Source organism: Dermacentor albipictus, chromosome 2 (genome assembly GCF_038994185.2).
Source record: "Dermacentor albipictus isolate Rhodes 1998 colony chromosome 2, USDA_Dalb.pri_finalv2, whole genome shotgun sequence".
In the NCBI taxonomy this organism is placed as follows: Eukaryota; Metazoa; Arthropoda; class Arachnida; order Ixodida; family Ixodidae; genus Dermacentor; species Dermacentor albipictus.
Window position 1 is genome coordinate 88,867,780 of NC_091822.1, and position 21,929 is coordinate 88,889,708.

The 21,929-nt window shown below is 46.7% G+C and overlaps 1 protein-coding gene across 1 annotated transcript in view; it reads right to left on the minus strand.

The window, feature by feature from the left end:
• Positions 1 to 430: 430 nt before the first annotated feature.
• Positions 431 to 21,929, minus strand: part of LOC135900953 (uncharacterized) — a 36,114-nt gene continuing 14,615 nt past the window's right edge. Inside the window, exon 2 of the mRNA XM_065430582.2 lies at positions 431 to 8,763. Within this exon, the coding sequence (XP_065286654.1) occupies positions 7,597 to 8,763 (1,167 nt within the window). The 3' untranslated portion in view covers positions 431 to 7,596. The remainder of the gene's footprint in view (positions 8,764 to 21,929) is intronic.

Here is a 21,929-nt window from a genome sequence, read left to right on the forward strand (position 1 = left end):
TTAGTAAGATTCGAAACAAAGTTGCTTTGTAGTGGCAACGAAGAGATATCAGATCCCCCAGTGTAGCATTCATGAAGAGCATGAAAAGTGCATGCGTGCTTTTATTCTACCTTTGCTAGTTGCGGGGCACTCGCGAGGCCACGGCAATCTTTGTTTCCGCTCAGCGCGATCCTGAAATCACTTGATGCCACTAAGGATATGAAGCAAACCAATACAGGCACAGATACAACACGAGCCCCACCTTGCACCTGTTCTTCGTTGTTCGATGTACGCTCAAGTGCATTCGCGATGTGTGACCAATGATCTGCATTCAAAAATGCTGTTCTTGAAATTCTCGCAAATATGACAACAGTTCTTCTACGCAACACACACTGCTCGAAGGAAAAAGCGTTGAATCATTTCTTCGTCGTGGATAGACAAGAACACAACATTTTTCTTTCAACATGTTTATTACAACAAATTTGCGCAATATAAACATCCATAAAGCTTCAATGTACAGCTCAAAAATTCATTCAAACAAGGCATCGGCAAGGTATCGCTCCGCTCACAAAGCTAAAGCAGAATTATTTATGAAATCTGCCAACCTTAAAAAATAACATGAGCGAAATGAAAAGACTCATGTTGAAAGGCCGGAAGGTGAACTATTCATGTTACTCCGCAGCAGAAGGGCGTGCGTTACTCAACCAGAAACGTAACTATCGCATAGGGTGTGATAACCTTTCCGTTAATCGGGATGTACAAGACTCAAAAATGAGAACGCGCACCACGTGTTTTCAATACAAGAAGGCAATGCTTACAATGACACAGCGGGCACTGTACACAAGAGAGCACTTCTCTGCTGCTTGTTTAAAAAAAAAATGTGTACACATATGCGCAAACCACGGCACATGCTGAAACTTAGAATGGCAAGTAAGTGACTTATGGAATGTGGAATAAAATGACATTGTACATGACCAGAGACAACAAACTGGCATACAACATGGCTATACAATGAGGTGGCTACTTGAGATTAGAGCTGTTATAACGCGTACCTCCTATAAAAAACAACAAGCACTCGTAATTTCCACAGCCATAGGAGAAATAAAATAAAATTACAAATGAAGGTAGCGCCCGGAAGAGCATTATCTAGATATTACATTGACACGTGTAGTTCTTCATCGAGTGACCCCGTTTCATCTTCTAACAAATGTTATCGCTCAGCGCAGGACGCGCTTGCATGTATCGGAAGCTTATAGAATGTTATCGATGGCTTTATTCGCTGTCGCCGAATCCTGTGTAATCTGATTGCATGTACGCGCGACACGAATGGTGCGGAACATTCTCGAAGACATGCGGGCACCAGCGATTATTGTGGAACGTTCGATGGCTCATGTATAAAAGCCGACGTGCTGGACCCGGTGATCAGATTTCGACGACCGCCGCGAGCGTTCGCCGCTATCGTTTTTCTTCCAGTACAGCCTGTTTTTGAGGGCACTTGTTCGCCCAATAAAACCCTAGTTTCACCATTCACAGTTTTGCTGCTTACTTCACCGTCACTACTACGTGACATCTGGTCGAGGTGCTTTTCATTTATGTATCGGATGCCCCTGACAAGCCGTGATCCAAGCCTGGCCCGCAAGGACAACACCAACGTACTCCCGGAGCAATGAGCAAGCCACCGGCTATAACAGCGGCCCCCGGAGCACGGACGTCTACCTGAGACGACCAAGGATATCATGGCCAAGACAATCTCAATGGCAGCCGCAGCGAACATCATCCTGCTGCAAAAGCCCAGAGAACCACCTACCTTCCATAGATCATCATCTGAAGACCCAAAAACCTGGCTGGAAACCTGTGAACGAATTGCGGCTTTCAACAACTGGGACTTCGACGACAAACTGCGGCATGTATACTTCGCCTTAGAAGACGTCGCCAGAACGTTGTTTGGGAACCGGGAGTCGACCCTAACAACATAGGATTTGTTCCGTAGAGGCTTCCTGCACATATTTACGAGTGTCGTCAACACGACGCAGCTGTGATCCGACGCCAAGGTCAAACTGCAACGCACGACAAAGAGCCACCGACCTCGACGTGCTTCTCTACGGCCACGCGGTCACTCGATGAACAAATACACGTGTCAATATGTCGCCGAGTGTCTCACAGGTCTGAACTTCGAAGAAAAAGCATGATCCGTACTTCAGCAGCTGTTTCTTATCATTGAACTTCTGAGAGAAAAAATATTATGCCGCACTTTTGGAATCTGTCGCCAGAAAGGACACGGAACTCCCATGCAAATAAGACAGTTGTGGCCGTTGTGAAATGCGTAGCGAATGTCTTATTATTTTACAATGCTTGTTTACCTCGTTTTCTTTATTCCTTACTTCCGTAAATGACGGCGGTGACAGATAGTTAGAAGCGATAATATATGGCCACTGGCTTCTCAGTACAACATAATATTCGCCACACCCAAACAGAAAGCTCATGCGAGTTTTCTTCTTCGCCCGGGAAATTGAGTACTCCATTTTTATGACTATCCGCTATGTAGTAAATACGGCACAGAAGTAAGGATGCAGCTATTTATTTTTAATTGACACCCGGGCTTACGGACGCATCGGAAATCCTCAATGGACTTTGGCGTCACGGTTGATGTTGTGGGCATATGAGATACCTTCAGACTTCTCAGGTCATATTCGACATTTGCTCTGCGTTGCATGACAATGTTCACTTTTTCTGTGCCTCCCTTATTGAAGTAAACATATCTTGTCTTTGCTGTCGCCTACATATCGAGTAAACAAAGGCTTAGTATAAGTCTATATTAAAGACTATGCTCAAGTGTTTTGGAGGCCCATGGAAACGATGCAAAATGTCGCATACCCTCGAAGGTATGAAATCTCTTGATGCTGTGAGAGCAGTCATAGTTGGAACTAATGGCTAACCGTCTTTCTCACTTTTGCCGACAAAGAGTTTTTTACCCGCCTAGCCACACACAGGAGGAACGAAGTTTTTCTCCGTCTTACCCGCGTTGCCAGAATTCGCAAGAAGCTGCAATGCAATTATTGGTACACTAGAAGGCCCCGCTGTTCTATGCGACATACTGAACACACGTCAGTTTTTATCGAGGTGTCTGAAAGCTGGGTAAGCCATATTATAATTAGGAAATGTGGAATATCCTGCACATAGGTGCCTTTTTTGCACTTTATTCAAATCGGTTATTAAACAATAAGAGAGAGCACAGATGAGCGGACTCCCGTATCACGCTGTTCGCGAAGATCACTCACAAAAGAACTATCCAACGCTATCGCTGTTCCGATCATTGGAATAACAAAACACTCTTTCGCATTGAATTGACTGATCAGTGAAGGCACGGGCCCACAGGAAGGTGAGAAACGATGGCGCACTCAGCACGACATCGTGAGTTGCTCACAAAGCAGCAAACAAGATATGCATACACAAGAAGATGGAGACTTTAAGGCATCAGCAGTTCTCGAACAAGAGATGTTTCGTGAGACAACGCTCCAACATGATGACTTGTCTTCGTCGGTACGTCCTCGTGTCGAAGTCCCCACATCAAGACGTTGGCTCTTCGCTCTTCCTCTCTTCGAACACTGTTGACAAAGCAATGCAGTGTCTCGAAACAAATTTTATCGTACAATGCGATCCTTTTCCGGGAATAACTACGTTAACCATGGTTACGACATTTCCAAGAGCGCTCGTACTCCCTAGTGGAGCGTTATCTCTATCGGAGCCGGATCAGTGAAACGTCGTGAAGCATCACAACTCACGAAAATGGCGCTACATATGGGACACGCAGTGACTCACGCAGAGGGGTTGCCAGTAATGTACAACAATTAGAATGTGACAGCTGCTGTCAGCACTGTTGCAAGTGTTCTTTCGCGTGCGTTTTAGTAGGAAGGACGTCCCCAGCTGTGGAATGACGGCGGCACTGGCGGCGGTGGCGGCGGCGGCATCGGTGGCGGCGGAAGTTTCTCAGGCCGCAACAGGCACCAAACCGCGGGTGGGAGGAAAAGCAAAAGCAATAGCGGTGCCAGGAACGGCCACAGCGGCATGGGACGAGAGAACTCGGGTCCCGTCGCCTCGTTGGTCGGATCAGGAGCCGCGGGCCCTTCTACGGAAAGCTCGTCATCGGACACGTCAGAATTGTGGCTCCCGTTTCCTGCCGAATCGATGGGAACGGCTGCTGGTGGCAGGAAAATCTGCTGCTCGCGCGTACTCGGATCGTCGTCGTCTTGGCTCTTGGTAGGTTCACCACTGGGAGCCTTTGTCCCGACATTGGCTTGTTCGGGCAACTGGTTTCCGTTGACGTCGGTTTTCGGGGAGCTATGGTTACGGCGACCCTGCGGTGAATCGTCGCCGTCTACGAAATAGACGTCTTCGTCTTGGACGTTGACATGATCGCGGTCGGCTCCCAAGGAGTTGTGTAGTTTAGGCTGCTTGGTGGCCGAGATTGACCTTGCCTGTGTCGTTGTTAAAGTTGGTGCCTCCCTTGACCGAACACCGGAGGGATAGCCAGGGGATGCGAGGTGACTGTGAGATAGAGATGTTGACCAGGGAATTACGGAAGAGTTAGTGACAGAAAGTGGCTTCTGCGACACATTGTAGGAGTCCGTTACAGTGTCTGGGAAACCGCGCAGCGTAGGCAGTGCTCGTGTTAGAGTGGACAGTGTGTTCTTAAAAGCATTGTCCACAGCTAGCGACGGACTTAATGATGGCGACAAGGATGTTGTGGATGTGATGACGCTAACAGTGCTCGTCGATAACACGTTGGGGTGAACTTGCGATGGTTGTAGAGTGGGTGTTACATATTTCGTACCTAGGGTCCGTGAACGAGATGAAGAGGGAGGCTTCGAAGGTGTCTTTGTTTTTCCTGAACCTTGCGAGCTCTTCCTCGTTGACGTGCGTGCACTCTTACTCCTAGACGAACTTGAGGTATGACTTTTCACTCGACTGGATACGTTTTCTACATTGCTTGAGTCAAATGAAGAGCTTTTAATTTGTAAACGTGGTGTTTCTTTAAGTTCGTGTACTTGCGTGGCGTACACTGAGGTGGTAGTCGAAGTTTCAGTTGTTGAATTACTTAGGAAATTTTTTGTGTTGTTCTTTTTCGAGGGGGCCTTCTTCACAATTCTCCATTCTGAAGTATATCCGTGTGGAATAATTCTGCGGCTTTTTGTCACACGAGAAGTGTCGATTCGCGAAAGCGACGGCTCAGGCAAAACGGCAGTTGTCGGAGACGTATTCCTTTCAGTGTTTTGTTTACTGTTCAATCTAGTCCAATTAGTTGCACTGCTAGCCGTTGAAGAGCCCTTTGATTTTGCCACCACCAGAATTCTTCCTCTAAGCGTAACATGGGAGTTTTTTCGCGAATTTGACGTTAACGATTCGGGCGGCGACGAAGAGGCAGGAAGAGATGGAGTTGGTGAAAGTATAAAACTGTCCAATGGTTCGCCTGTGCGAGTAGCATTAAAAATGTCTGTAGAGCTTAATGAAGGCGACAGTGAAGGCGATAGCGAGGGCGTAGGGAGGCCGAATAGCGAGAAATCGGTACCTAAAATTTGCCTTACGTCTGATGACAGGCGCTCGCTGCTGTGCTCTGAGGACTGCTTAGATTTCCGCTTGTTCGCTTCCCGAGGTCTGTTTCGCGCGCTGGGCAGTAACGCTACGCTAGAATTTCCACGAGATTCTTCGGTGCCGAGGTCGGATAATTGATCAGATTCGCCCTCCATTCCCAAGGAAGATCGCATGGGTAATGTTTCGTTTCTGGACTGCGAAGCGGGGGCCGAGGATTTCTGAGTGAGACCACCAACCGAACGACGACCGTCAACTTCAGTTTTCGCTCTTTTGCCTTTAGATGATCGTGCACTTGTTTGGTTTACGAGGGCAGAGCTGAGCAAGTCTCCTGAGCTGATTGTGCTGCTTGACACAAGTAGTACAGCGGGTGTTGCGCTGACAGCTGTGCCTGTCGGCGAACTTGTGGCAATGTTTGCGACAGCCGACATCGGTTTGCTGCGGCGAACGAGAGTCCAGAAGCACGTATTTTGGCACGTCGGAAACTCGTCATTGTCAAAATTGCGCGTGGAAAGCGTTTTCGTCAGCTGTGGTGTCGGAGTCGGTTGCAACGGGGTATCGTACAAAGGTACGACTGCGGCTCCCGACTTTGATCTCTCCAGGACATCAGTGACTGTCAAATTCGAAGTCGGACTTCGTGTGCTGCTAAAAGAGGAAGAGGTGAGCGGAGTCGGCGTTGGTGTAAGTGGCTTATGATTTAGTGTCGTGAGGTGCTCCACGGAAATACTTGCCCCTACGGTTGAGCATACACTAGACAGCAATTGCGGATAAGTTTCTTGGGATGACGAGAGGGTTTCTGAAGTTTTGACGGGTGTCTTTTCAAACGTAAAGGACTGCGGAGATTTAGAGGCCACTTCAGTCGTCGATGGGAACACAGCCGTTTCTTTTCGTACGGCTTCCGCCTCTTCGTTTTCTGATTTTGCTTTCTTCACAATCCTCACTGTAGGCGTTTTTGTGCTCGTTGACGTAGCGGAGTGAAACAAATTTCGTGATGTTTGGCTGGCTTTGTTCAGCTCTTTCTCACTCCTCGTAAAAGTGGCGAGCAAATTTCTCGCATTCTCCGCGGAAGCATCAAACTGCGGCCGCAAAACCAGATCAGATGGTCCCAGAAGGCTCTCTTTCTTTAACAAAATTTCTTCTGGTGAATCAGTCGGTGCTGCTGTTGTCGTCGTAGTCACATTGGTGTCATCAACTTCGGAACTTGGTTTAACTACAGAATTTAAATAAATATTTAGTACTCGCGCTGGTCTAGCCCGGCCTGATGACACAGGCCTTTCGTTTTTCTTTGAACCAATGACTCTCGGAATTTTTTGTTCGTGGTTCGCTCCCATAACAGTTGCAGGCTCACCCAGAGCAATGCTTAGAACCCGAGATTTGTGCTTGTTTGTTTCATCTTCACTGTTCTCTCCGTGTTTTACGTTGTCATCAGCTGACGTCGCCTCGGTCACGCTTTCTGAGCCTTTGTCGCTCTTTTCGTGCAAGTCTTCTTCCTCAGAGGCCCCGGGAGACGCAGTTACTAAGTCAATTTGCCGCGGCTTCTGATAAGGTGGTCGAACGGTAAAGGGCAAGTCATCTTGAGTGTTGGGAACAAAGGAGCGAGGCATTGAGCTATCCGCCTTGTTTGAAGGAACCGATATTTTAGTTGCTCGTTGGCCAGCGTCGTGTTCATAATCATGGTCGTACTCCTCGTCAAAGGAATCTACCGGTGCTAAATTGCTCTTCCGCTCACCATTGGGTTCCGCTTGTTCTCTCTGTGCAAGGGTCCTGTTGTTTTCCTTAGAAACTGGGTCAATGTACGCCTTCGAACCTACTGACTGTCCCGGTGGCTGTACGTCAGACGTCGCGCTCGTCGTCGCGGGTTCTCGATAATTCTCGCCGCTGCCGTCTTCGTAGGCCTTATCAGTAAGCACTCTGTCTTGCGCAGGCTGCCGCGTTCTGGATAAAGTGATTCTCTTCGTGAGCAGTGGCCGTCGCGATCCGCGGCGCGCCCCACTTCGTTGCTGCTGCGCTTGTTCGTCCGCAGACGCGCCGCTAGGATACCCGGAAGTTGTGTCGGTGTTTTTTACTCGTACGCGAATCTTCCGGCGCCTCGGGGATGTCCTCGACGCCGGGTTGACCTTCGAACTGTTCGTAGCCACGAAAATCATACTGACCCCTCCCGTCGTTCAGCACGAGAGGGGTCTTGACGTGGTTCTTCACCACAGACGACGTGTCTTGGCTCTGAGAAGTCTGCAAAGCAACCGACGCAGTGGTGGAGGATGACTTCTCGTCACTGCCAGTGAACTGCCTAATGTTTTCTTCGTCTTCATATGTAGGTATGGATTCCTGAACGCCACTCTCCGGTACCGTACCATTGGGTTTCTGCTCACGTTCGTCTGCAGGTCTGGATAGGGGAGATACCACACCTAACCTTTCGTGGTCAGCATTTGTGAAGGGCACAACCTCTTGAGGGGGTTTGCGCTGGGCGCTGTACACTTCATCTGCTTCGACTTCCTGAGGTGCGAGGTCGCCGGCCTCAAGCGCAGGTGAGGGGCGAGGTTGAACCAGTAGCGTAATGACGGCAGCTTTTTTTCTGGTCACATCCGGCTGACCCGGGAACGAAGTAGCCAGCGGTGAGCCAGTCTGAACCACTGGCCCCAGCGGCTGTGACAGCGCGGGTTGCGACCTCACGATGGCCGAGAACGGCTGCTGCTGTACCGGTCCATTGGCTACACCGGGCGCGACGAACGGGACTGTGGGCACGGCGCGAGTACCGATTCTGGGTCCGAGACTAGAGAATGGAAGTGGCTGCTGAGAGTGGTCCACTTGGCCGATGAAACGCTGCGTCGGCACCGGAGGCCCCTCGGCGCCGAACGGTTGCGCGTAACCCTGAGGAAAAGGCACCAGCGGCGGCACGCCACTCTGGTAGCTCGGGTGGAAAAAACCGGCCGACAAATGGTCGGGCCGCTTGTTGTCGTAGTAGACCACGCTACCGTGTGGCATGCCTAGTGCGAACTCGACCCGGGTGAGGGCGCCGCCATGAGCGATGGAGCTGGTGTAGCGCGAGGTCCGGCTGTTGGGAGGCGCCACCTGGGCAACGTCGTCCACCCGTACGTCCGCAGCACCCGTCCGAACGCTGTAACCGTACCAGAGCACGCCGGGCTGCTTGGAGCCCGTGGGAGCCAGGCCAATGGGCGGCGGCGCCGCGAAAAGCAGCGCCTGCAAAGACAAAGAATCAGTACGCCACTCAAACATGTTCGCTGCACGAATACAAATATTTTGTACAAGGGCTAAGAAGCGAAAAAAGTTACGACTCACGTAGACAACTCTTTGAGTGCGTACTGCTGAGTGATCTGCTAAAAGCGGCAATGTGGAGACGCGTTTGCTTTCGTCGGCTCATACAGGATTGTGGGCTGTTGTAGTGCACGAGCAAAACTTGAGACACAAAACAACAAACATACATGGCGCTGACTATAAAAAAGAATGAAACCCCTCGCTTGTTTTTGTTATCTAAAATTAGTCACCCGTGAAAGAGGAAGACACGTCGTATATATATTCGGAATGCGACCAACGCACCGAAGTAACGAATGTGAAGGCTGTGTGAAAGATGCAAAAATTTCCGAATTTTTAAGGAGGGCGCTTTCCTTATGTCAGGCATCGCAATCGTCTTCATACCAGTAATGTTATCAGATCGTCGGAGCGAGTTTTGTCTTTATTGGACGACAGCCGATTTCGAAAGAACATAATTTAGGAAATGTTAACCATGCGCCGGCACGTGCCATGCGGTATACCCAAGAACACTCCAGTTATTCCTGAAATACAATCATGGGGTTGCGTAAGGTCTAAGCCACTTGCTCGACGTGGTAAACAGGACCGTTCACTGACATCCCTCCTGACAAAAGCTTTTCTGTGGAAATGAGTTTTACATAAAGTAATGTTTGCACTTAGAAGTACGTGCAAAGTTTATGCGTAATTTGGACTTTGACTTGTACGTTATGTGGGCTTCCATGTTATTGAGATTGCTTTGTTTTAAGTGTGTGATGGCCTGAAGTATCAAGTAAGAGGAATCTGTCAACCGAGAACTTGTAGCAGTAAACACACACTGCGGCTCTAGAGCACCCAACACATGGCCATCCCACTTCGTGCATTGTACATCATTTCGAAGAATTTGCACAGCGGGACGTTTAGGTCATGTCAAGAAGGTGAAAGAAATTATCGACGAGACAAATTTTTGGAAAACGTATATTTTCGAACAAACCAGAACAAAATCAAATAGCCTACATCATGATGTCGCTACTGTTATGTCATTTGATTTATTTGCTTCTCCATTACTAATGAATTGTAAATGATGCGATCGGTGAAATATGTTTTCTGCCGTCAAAAAGTGTGTTTCTTCTTTTGATTTTCGGTTAATAGCCTCATCCTGTTCACTTTCTTAAGTCCACCTTACCCACCCTCCTCTTCTTGGACATCTGCAATTGGAGTTCTGTGTATGTGGTTAATAAATAAATACTGAATAAAAAACATAAATATTTCTTTAGTATTTCTGTATGATGCCTTGATATGTGCACTGAGAAAAGCATTCCTTCCAGGCATCTCTCACCAGCCTGTACATGACAGTCGCAAAGAGACAGCTGTGATGAATAACTGCATGTTACAAGCTTAGAAATAGCTTCCCTACGTTATTATACCCCTGGATAAACTCAGTAGAAATTTCTCCACATTGTGTGGAATTATTCCCGTTTGAAGCTTTAGCCATCAGCCTTAATTTTACCGTTTGCGGATGTGACTGAAATTTAAATACATAATTTGCATACTGATATGACACATACTGACCAATAGCTTTACAATCATGTCTCAGTTCACTAATGCGCAGATCAGTACTTTCAGTAATGAAAAGACACAAGATGTTCTGCTTTTGTGCTGACAAAGTGTGCTGTGTCAATGTTGTTTCTAATGTTCCTGCGCAGCAAATGCTGCTCGTGTAATTCTTCTGCAGTAAAGTTCGTTTGAAGTTCGGCCACTGTCCTCGGTGTATTGTTTCTATTTCGTGTCCTAAAAACTCGCCGTTATAACCATGCTCCATGAAGCTTAGCATGAAGTCGTGGGATTGAATTCCGGCAGCGACGGCCGGATTTCGATTTGGGCCCATGTACTTAATTTAGGTGCACGATAAAGAGCCCCAGGTAGTCCAGATTTCCGGAGTACACCGCTGCGGCGTAATGAAATCGTGCTTTTGGCACGTAAAATCCCACATATTTTTTAAAATACTCCGCTAATCTATTGGCGTAGGCTGGATTAAAGAGGTTGCGTTAGAAAGTTACTGCTGGATTTTGGAACAATGAGCCACATCACAAATAATAAATGGCGGTAGAAAACTCACTATTCGCTGTTAGCCAGTCTGCCCCCTGCTTCACATTTATCTGCAGTACTCACGGAATAATTTAACGTTATTATGACGCGTATAGTGGACAATACAAATGATTGCAATGCCGTTAGGACCGTGGTTACTACGCTTGAAGGTTGTTCCATCCGGCACTGATGGTGATGTCGAGTGAGTAGATTTGGACTTTAACGGCGCAGCAACCGATTGCTGACCATAATACCCACGAACAAGATTATTTTTCTCGTCAACAAATACGGGTAGGTACCAAAGTGCGACAGATGCAAGATTTGCCAATGTGGGTGACACGCGTACGGGTCATTCACCATTTCATTTTTTTTGCACAAATATGTATGCGTTTGCTAGCGAGAGTAAAAGTTCCTCTCGTAGCAAAAGTTCTGGATCTATAGTGGCGTCCGACACGTATAATAAGTAGTAACGAAGTTTTGCCGATTCATTTCATAGTGTGAGCAAGAAATTAAGACACGGAAAATCGGCAATGACTCCTAATTTAAGTTTTCGTATTAAACGTACAGGCTATTTTTCAATCTATACAACAACATCATTCGTTAGTCTTCTGTGTCCAATTCAAAGGTGACAATGAAATGGCAATTAAGACGGCTGAAGCGGAAGAGGAAGTTTCATTCGAGCGTATGCGAGGCTCGCAGCAAGAAATTCTTGTGCAAACAATGCCTCCCGAAAACATAACGAGAGCGCGGAAGAAAGCGCTGTCGCCCGCCGACTACTTCAGCCGCCAAAGTGGCGTGCAGTAAGTTATCGACCTGATTCCGTTAATGCCAGACGTGAAGCACAAATAACCGGGGAAGCTGCATTTCCTAGATCTAGGTTTGCCGCAGCAACTCAATCATGATCGATATCTATATACGCCGCAACTCGACGGGCGCAAAGGATTTATGTCCCGTTCGCGGAAATGCTTTTACGAGGTAAACTAGTCACACGGCGGGCGGAAGCCCCTCTTTCTGGCGCCCTAGCATTCGTGTCCAGCGCCATTAGCGTTGTTGCCTTATCGACGCATCGAGAGACTCATGGGAACAAGCAATGAGAGAGACAGAGAGAGCGAACACGCCAAGCACACTCCCCATTCTTCGCAGCTCCAATACTAAGCTATTCTTGTCCAAATTATTTCGCGTGAGAAAGCCTAGAAATACATGATCCTGCTTTGCTGTCCTTCTAATGACAATGCTGGTGCGCTACACAACAGAAAGACATGGTTCGACAGAAATTCCTTCGTGTAATTGCGCTCAGTTAACGAAAAGAAACGCACTGTGTTGATGGCATTCTGCATTGGAAAGCCACGTGCTGTAACAAAGAGATACGTATCGTGTGTTGATCACAACTCTCATAACTATTTTTCGAATGCAGCACTTTGTTTTCAAACTCAACCACAACAGAGCTCGAATACTCCGAGAGCCTTGACCAAAAAAAAAAAAAAGAAAAGCCTCGCGTCACGCCTGTCTGTGATTCTGTGATTCTGTCTGTGATTACTTCGAGTAATCAGCGGCAATTATAAACGTTAGCATTCTGTTCCCGATATGGCTTATGCCTGGAAGCTCTGACGTCCTTGGCCCAAGGTAATGCGGTCCTTTGTAGCTGCGGCTTTTGTTATGCTATAGTAGGCTTCAGTGAGCAACTGCATCTATCTTGTATGTATGTGTTTGTGTCTTCACTACGTGCTCAGCATCTGCGCCTGTTAAACGCGGTTACCTCGTCTAGATGACCGCTGTTCAGAACATGTGACATCACCTTGAGCTTCCAGGTTCACTAAAGAAAACTGGAGACTGCAAGGTACTGGAAGCTCAATTATACCTAAACGGCCAATTCTTTCGAAATTCTACATCTCGTTCCGTACATAGATCAATAACCCTTGTTGAAACCACACCAAAATGGGTCAAAAGTAAAAGAAAAAAGAACATTCACCGACGATTACGATATTTCCTATTCAGATGACGCTTATAGAGCAGGAAAGGACGAGGACACAGAAAGACGTGGTACACACAGGCGCTGACTTACAACAGTGTTTATTTTGAGTAAGAGAACCACATATACAGGCAACAACGGGAGCTGTAACAAGTGCTCACTATACAAGGCTCACCTTTCTTTACGCAGATAGGATAGGTAAGTCTTGTAAACTCAGCCCTTGTGACGATTCCTGATGTGGGCTATTTATGTGGTTCTCTTACTCGAAATAAGGACTGTTGTAAGTCAGTGGCTCTGTGTACCACATTTATCTGTGTCTTCGTCCTTTCGTGAGCTATACGCCTCAACATGCAATACCAACACTCCAAAAATGCTGCGTTCCTTTTGAGAAATGTGAGACCTTTGATCAGATAAGAGAAAAAGGCCATGACATCTCTTTTCAATGGATACCAGGTTATTGCGGTATCATAGAAAATGATGACGCACATAAGGCAGCTCATATGTCAAACCAAAAAGAACACTGCCTCCGCATTCCTCTCTCAAGGACCGACGCCGCGAGACAACTGCGCAGTCTAGCTCGCACGATCTCCTTAGCAGAGTGGAATACCGCACATACAAGGCGCACAAGACTGCACAGACTTAACCCGTCACTGCAACTCAGACCTCCAGCCGGTCTGCACCACCGTGAAACGTCTCTTCTGTGTCGGTTGTGGCTTGAAGTTGCCCTCACGAATGCATACTCAACACTAATTGTAATGGCTGATAGTCCTGCATGTGATGCTTGCGGATGCGAAGAGAATATAGACCATTTCTTCTGCCATTGTCCTCAATTTCAAGCACAAAGACAATCTTTGTTCAACACATTGAGGAAACTTGATCATCGTCCTCTGAGTGAACAGACAATACCAGAGCACCGTCCCATAGATCATCGGCTCAGAAGGCAGTGAAGACACTTTTGTGCTTTCTCAGAACGTCTGGTTTGTACGAGCGCCTTTAGCTCAAGTACTGCCCATACACGTCTCTACACATTCTCTCTCTCTTCCCTCTCTCTATTCCCTCTCGTAGGGTAGTCAACCAGACCCTTGACTGGTTAACATCCCCGCCTTCCTATATTCCTCTCTCTCTATCTCTCTTGAGACCTTTTCATTGTTTACAAACATAGGCCCTGGATTGTTTCCGGTTTTGCTCATTGACGTAGCCCGCTAAATTTAGGGAGCAAGAAAGACATTGGCTGCGATATTGACTAGCAACAGTGCGTTAAAATCAAAGCCCGCAGATTTTCCACACCGTTCCTTTGTACATAAGAACAATTATACCAGTGAATGTTCACCTAAGTTACACGAACATTTTTATGTATTTGTCTTAAGACGTAAGGTGCTTGTCTTTTATCTGAAAACTTTAAATTAGACCTTCCGCCAGTAAAACAACTGAAAAACTCGCTTTGTGTTCCGGCGCAGTAGACACATGAGGCCCGCGACCGGAAGTTTCTTGGGCGCGCACTCTCGCTGCAGTTATCGCGCAAGTGAAACCGTCTATTTGTCGCGATATATTGGCTGGCGCGGACAACCTGCCTCGTTCGGCACATTGCAAACGGAACAAAGTGCCGCACGAGTGCCTCGCTAATCTGCATATCGCGAGAGACAGCACGTGGGTGACGCGTGGGGGCGATTAACAGCAGCCTCCACAGACAGAACTCTCATACAACGCGTGCTACTCTGGCGCCATCTCGTAGCCGTCGTCACCCCACTATGCTTTTCTTCAAAGTTTTTGCCATACCCTCCTCCTCCACTTTCTTCCCTGCGTCTTTCATCCCCCGGCTGCGCTCCGTGTTCGCCCTTTCCTTCTTCGCATTGCTCGTTCGCTCGGTTGCGCCAACGCCGACGCTCGCCGTTGGAACGGGTGCCTAACCGCTGTATGCAGAAATGCATCTTAACTTGAAACCCACACTTGATCTAAATGACGCCTATCATGAACGCGCCGAAGGAAACGCAGTGAGCGTTTTTGGGCACGTTAACGCCAGGCGTCGCTTAACTCAAGTCAAGCATTGCCTTCAACTGAAGTTGCATTTCTGAATGCGAGGGTAAGAGCTGCGGTCTACAATAGGTCTTCACCTTCTCTCCCTTTCAACATAGCGGCGCTTTCATTAGGTAGTCCTTCCGCGAGAAAGCCCCGATGCTGCTTAGAGTTCGAGTAAACTTCCTTCTAACAAGGGGATCTCCGCTCCATGCTTTTCCCATTTAGCGTCCAGGCAGGACGTGACAGACAGCAAGGCACCCGGAACACGCGTCGTGTGGACGCAAACAAATGCAAGTGTCCATCGCGTGCAAGCTATGGACTACGACAGGTCTGCACCAAGATGTGGAGGCAGACGACTGCGGGCAGCGTGCCGAACCGCTTTACAAGCCCGCAAGACGCGTGGCGAAAGAGCGACCGAGAACAGGAAGCGAGAATCGAGTGGCGGCCGACGCCGAAGTACCGCGCCTCGATCACTTCGTCGTTCTCGCTTTATTTTCTTTATTTCCTTCGTTTGCTCGCGTCGATGCAGATTAGCCCCGTTTACCAGCGCGACGGCACTGGACAAAAACCTCCGCTCTCCGTCCGTCCTGTATCGCTTGTATCGCGCTCTCGAAACGGCGCCGCTGCAGCTGCGCGACAGCGACAGAAAGCAAAAGTGGCCCGCGCCGTCACAACGCGGGCGAGCGGCCACGTGTGACCGTCGTTGTGCATTTATTGCGCGCCGTCATGCCACGAAGAGCTGGGTGCACCGTCTAATGGGAGCGCGTTAAGTACGCTCCAACTCTTGTCCCAGATAAGAATTGACTCCGACGTCACATTGGTAGTGTGCGCAGCGCGCAGTATCGTTGAAACGGATCGCGAAAAGTCCCCGCAGGACCCAGCCTCCGGGTGCCACACCGCGCAGGCATATGCAAATAATGGCACCGGCTTCCCCACCCCCTCCCCCCTACCCCCCGTCGAGGCTGCCTGAGCTATACGTGTTTTATGCCGTCAAATGGTTCTTATAGAAGGGGTGCAGCCATATATGGGCTTGACGATACGCTACTCAGGCGCCTTATAAGACGGTAGAAAACAGGGCATGCTTTGTATGACGCTGGCGGGGTGCACGTGAGATTTGAATACGTGCATTGTACAAATGATTACGTTGATAAAAAGTAAGTCGAATTTCTTGCTCGCTGTACTACATACTCAATTCCGTCGCGCCAACGACCGGTATCTACATGTCAGGAATGGAGCCGACAAATCACCGCGAAACAAACTTGGGTGTTTTTGTGCCTCATGTATCGGCAGTAGGAGTGGCATGGAACGGTATTGCTTTTGGAATTCCTTTGGATATAAAAAGGACTCGTTTGCGAGGTGAAACGTTTTTAAAACTGTTCAGAGAGGGTCACTTGATAAAGCCGCATGCAACGAAAACATCGTATACATTATCGCTTACATCTTTCAACCATACTACCCGCTTAGCTTACGTTGATGCCGTTGGGTACAGGAAAGACGCCGTTCTCCATCATACGTACGTCGAGTGCACTGATGGCGTACTTGTCGAATCACGCATGATTTAATCTAAAGCTAAATTTACCCTCGGGTGTAGCATTCCCAGATACACAAGTTGATGCCGTTGGGTGCAGGAAAGACGCCGTTACTCGATCATACGTACGTCGAGTGCACTGATGGCGTACTTGTCGAATCACGCATGATTTAATCTAAAGCTAAATTTACCCTCGGGTGTAGCACTCCCAGATATACAAGTTGATGCCGTTGCGTACAGGAAAGACGCCGTTACTCCATCATACGTACGTCGAGTGCACTGATGGCGTACTTGTCAAATCACGCATGATTTAATCTAAAGCTAAATTTACCCTCGGGTGTAGCACTCCCACATATACAAGTTGATGCCGTTGGGTACAGGAAAGACGCCGTTACTCCATCATACGTACGTCGAGTGCACTGATGGCGTACTTGTCGAATCACGCATGATTTAATCTAAAGCTAAATTTACCCTCGGGTGTAGCACTCCCAGATATACAAGTTGATGCCGTTGGGTACAGGAAAGACGCCGTTACTCCATCATACCTACGTCGAGTGCACTGATGGCGTACTTGTCGAATCACGCATGATTTAATCTAAAGCTAAATTTACCCTCGGGTGTAGCACTCCCACATATACAAGGTGTCCTAGCTACCTTTAGCCAGAGTAAAAAAATATGCGAATGCCACGTAGCTGGACAGAAACGAAGGTAATGTGATTTGCCGTCGTTTGGAGATGCTCAGATCTTTTTTTTTTCATTCCACATAATTAGATAATTAGTCCTAATTAATTAATGAACTTGTCAAATAATATATTAAGGAAAAGTGTCAATGAAAAAATGTGGAGCAACATGGAAAACTGCCGATACAGCTTTCTGTTGCTCAATACGTGCTACATAAAAGTGTTTTTCCGAGTGCGAAAGAAGCCTGCGAATATATCGAAACTGCGTCGAGCAGTCCAGTCGCGAAGAAATTTTGGGTGCATTTTCGGGCTTCTTTCACGCTCGGAAAAACACATTTATGTAGCACGTATTGACCAACATAAAGCTGTATCGGGAGTTTTTCATGTCGCACTACAATTTTCTCATTCACAGTTTTCAGCTTATTGCAATATTTGAGAAGGTAATTAATTAGGAATAATTATCTAATCATGCGGAATGAGAAAATAATAATTTGCCTGTCTCTGAGTGACGACAAATAACATTTCCTTTATTGTGTCCAGCTACATGGCATTTGTATTATTTTAACGTTTGGCTAAAATTACGTGGCAAACCCTGTACATCTGGGGAGTACGTCTGTCCATTACTGCAGGAATTAATGGTCGCGTTTCAGACAGCTATGCCATAGCAGGTATGTATGATTTCTTGCACTCAAGCAGCACCTCATCAGGCGGTATGAGGCCTGTAAGTTCCCACATTTTTTGCACAAATGTCACGCTTGCTCGGCTGTGGCTCCCCTGCGTTTACCACGTATATCGTCAAGGAATGTAGTGAAGAGACTCAGCCAGCAATACAAGGTGATGGAGATTCGCCCCCACCTCCTTTGACCACGGTGGGTCCATTGCCAGTAGAGAGCGAGCAAGATAGCAAAATTAGATCCCAGTGCACCCCTCTAGGTGTGACAAAGGTTACTCATGTAACATTTCTAATGCGTGAATAAAGTAACTACTGTATTTGCTTACGCCATTTCTCTACCCTAGTGCCTCTGCCCATTCTGCACTACGGCTGCCTCGCTGATACAGTGTAGTCAATATTTTTATTATTTATTTATTTATTTACTGCATATTTTGTAGGAAGCGAGCGGTGGAATCTGGTGAGTTTTACGGTTTTTGTGCGTTGCGAGTCATCGCAAAAATTGCGAATCGAAAACTTCTGCGAGTTCATGGAGTCATATTACATCAAGTAGAATGAGCAGGCGCACCTTATGGATGCACTAATTAGGCTGACCTGCTTCGTGACTCACTTGCTAAGTTTATAAAAGAAATATGTACTGTGACGTTAAATACACCAGCCATTGGGCCGCTATACCCGAAAAATTGGCACATTCGGGGTACCTCTCGCCCGCTTCATTATATCAAATCGCAGTAGTGAAACTGTGTCCACGTCTTGTCCGTGTGTTCATCTTCGCGCCATAATATAGTCTCTTTTTGGCAAATATGAAAGATGCAAGGAACCAGAGGGAGTGCAATTGAAAGTGCCGTTCCTGATAATTGGGTGAGGGTTACCATGACGGAAAGAATATGTTTCCCAAAATGAAACTGAAATGAACGGAAGCGATTTGTGGCAGTAGTGCAAGTTCAAGAGACTAGAGAGAGAGAGGCAAGAAAGAATAAAGGCACGGATAGATAGCCAGCATAGGAAGTCTGTCTTGCTACCCAACACTAGGATATAGCGGTGGGCTGTAGTAGGAAGAAAAGTAAATTAGAGACATTTAAGAGGTACTGAACAGAGGCGCACAGAATCCCGTGCAGCAGAATGAACACCGACAGACAAAATGTGCAGTGGATCAATGAAAGATCACGTGACATGTGCCTGAGTGAGAAAAAAACAATGTTGGTCAGCATAAAGTGCGGGAGCAAAGTGGACAGGCCTATTATAGTTATCACATTGTTAGTGCCTGGATAATTGAGCTTAATTACCGCCTATTTCTCGCCGTTCCCTTCGAATTCCGCTATTTTCTGAAGGTGCCAAGAAAATTCATTTTCATGGTGCACGGGACCACAGTTTATGGTATCGAAAGACAGGAGATGTCATCTAAGTACGGATAACGTGGCTTTGTAGTGGAGTTGCAACCATGAAAAATTCACGAACTTCACAACAATTATAGCGGAACAACTTGCTCCATTGTGAAAAAAGTGGACACGCTATGATGCCTTTCGTGACAAGTTGCTCAAACTCTGATGAACGATAGTATCCAACATGTGGCGGTCTTGTAATGGAACCCAAGTTACCTAAAAGGCTCTTCGGCGCTGGAATAATTATAAATAAGTTAAATGTGGAACAGACTGCTTCCACAACAGTGACCCCAAACATGAACGACGGCAGAAAAGAAATAAATGGTAATAACGAAAAACCGCATTTCCCCCCAAAGAAAGATAACATTCACGCAGACCAATGTAATGATTGCAGCGTTGCCGCAGCACTTAGTATACGACGGTTGTGGCCATGTCGCGCAATCGGCGAATCGCGTCGTTTAGTCAACAACAAGTCGTTTCGTAATGTCGCAGAGAATGGGAAACTGCCCTAGGTCCATTTTTACGGCATTGCCGCGAGCACACAGTTAACACTGGCAGCTAAGCTAGGCAAGGAACGTAGTCGTAATCGCCGTTATAACACGGCGTAACGCACAGCGCACTCTGACTTAACGAGAGGATAAAAGAACTAGGACATGCTCCACAGCGACAGCGCTTGGTGGACGGAAAAGACTACCGAGTTAGAAGGGAAAATTGTTATATCGCCCCTGGCTGCGGCAGCGCGACTACGAGTGATATTGAGTAATCGTGCCTGATCAACGGACCTCGGTAATTAAAATTCCCACACAGGAATTGCTCGCTTGCTGACGGACGACAGCGGGTGGTGCAGCCTTCGCTAATGGCGTGTTTGCTTGTCAGCACAGGAGGTTCCGATCAGTGCACGTCATTACTTGGATCCTCGTGCGACTTTCTGCAAGAAACCTTGCGCGAACCTGTGGATATATAATTGCGAAGACTGTAAGCGTCGTCGACCAGCAATTGTTTAATAAGGAGATATATCGTAATTCGCGATACCTGCGGTCAGGACAGGCTCGGAATGTTGTCCCGGAGTGTAAGCAGAGTAGTGTACTTCACGTCGGCGTTAAATACAGCGCAGAGGTCTGCTCTTTCTCTTTTTTAAAAAATCTTTCTAGTCGTTTTTTTCTTGCGAAAGGCTGTACAATTTCACAGCAGGACCTTCGCTAAGTTTTCTTGTCAACCACAAAGCTGACTTTTGTGAAAGGCTAATTGTGACTTTATCAGTGATACGAAAGGTCGTGTCATGGCTAAACTTCGTTAGCCGGCTCAACTTTATTCGAAAAAGGTAAAGTCGTTTGCTTGTTTGTTTCCTTGCTTGTTTCTTTCTTTCTGTCTTCCTTTCTTTCTTTATCAGATAGACGACAAAGCCTTCCACACACTGACCTCCAGAACCTGTATCATAAGAAATGAGTGTGTTATGTGAACTGGTGTGGAGGGAAGGCTTTCTTTTTAGGAATAACGGCCTTCAATTCGCCATAATTGAGCGATTCACTAAAACACTGACAATTACAAGCTGACATAGATAACAATTCTTTTTCTGTTACTTCCACAACTAGTCGCGTATAGCAAACACTGGTAGGCTTATCATGTACCCAGCTTTAAGCCGGCAATTGTGAAAGACCTGTCTCACTTTGCAAGATTTTGGAAACATGGCCTCGCACATCACAGCTGAAGAAAGCCAAAAGAGCACGACTGTCAATTCTTCCTTGTATGTGTATCCAACGGCGGTTAAAACTGCATTTCATCGGAACTTAACTTTAGTTCGAGGTTAGCGCATGTCCTGTCGCTTTTTCTCAGGCCATCGCCTTCATTGCGGTATTAAGACAAACATGCGACAAACATGCATGCGTGTTACACGATGAAATGTTTGATATGTGTTGTAATTTTCACTTCATGTAACTGATTTTTGGAGTCAGCCGAATTGAGTGATCATCCGTGACACAACGCTGTTAACTCCAATGCATCGCTGATTACAATGTGCCTTAACCCTTGACATACTCTCCACCTCTTAACTTCCCTCCATGCAGGGTAGCCAATCAGACTCAGTTATATATAAAACCTCTGCCATTCAATACTGGGACGCGAATGAGGCAGTAACAACGTAGCAATGTTCATCATTTTCTCCATCTCTCGCTCTGTCTATCTCTTACTTGAATTGACTGTATTATTCACTGTACGTTAGCCATACATATTACAACAATGGCAGAAAACTGTGCCAAAGTTCTAGCTATGGCTGCTGAAATAAGTTTAATTCATACCAAGAATCTGCTTGACGTAAGTTATACTCGTGTTTATCGGGTGAACATATTTGCCTATTATACCTAGTCTTGCACTGCGATGTTGCGAATGTGACTTGTTTTCCCGCATGACTTCCGCTTTGTAGTCTTTCATATTTCTGAATTCTTTGCATGATACTTTGGACGTAATGTCTTCTATTTCTTTTCCCTTCCGTTCCAGTTTCTCCATCTTCAATTTCTATTTTTCTATGGATTCCTTCCTGAACAGTAGTCAGGCATTGTGTCATTGCCGGCGGCAGCTGCCCGCCTGCTTCTTACTTTCTTGCTCTCTCTCTCTCCTTCATATGTTCTCAATAATAATAATAATAATAATAATAATAATAATAATAATAATAATAATAATAATAATAATAATAATAATAATAATAATAATAATAATAATAATAATAATAATAATAATAATCCATTTATAAGGTTGAGTGTCAAGATGTTTATGATTGCACAGCCACAAACGC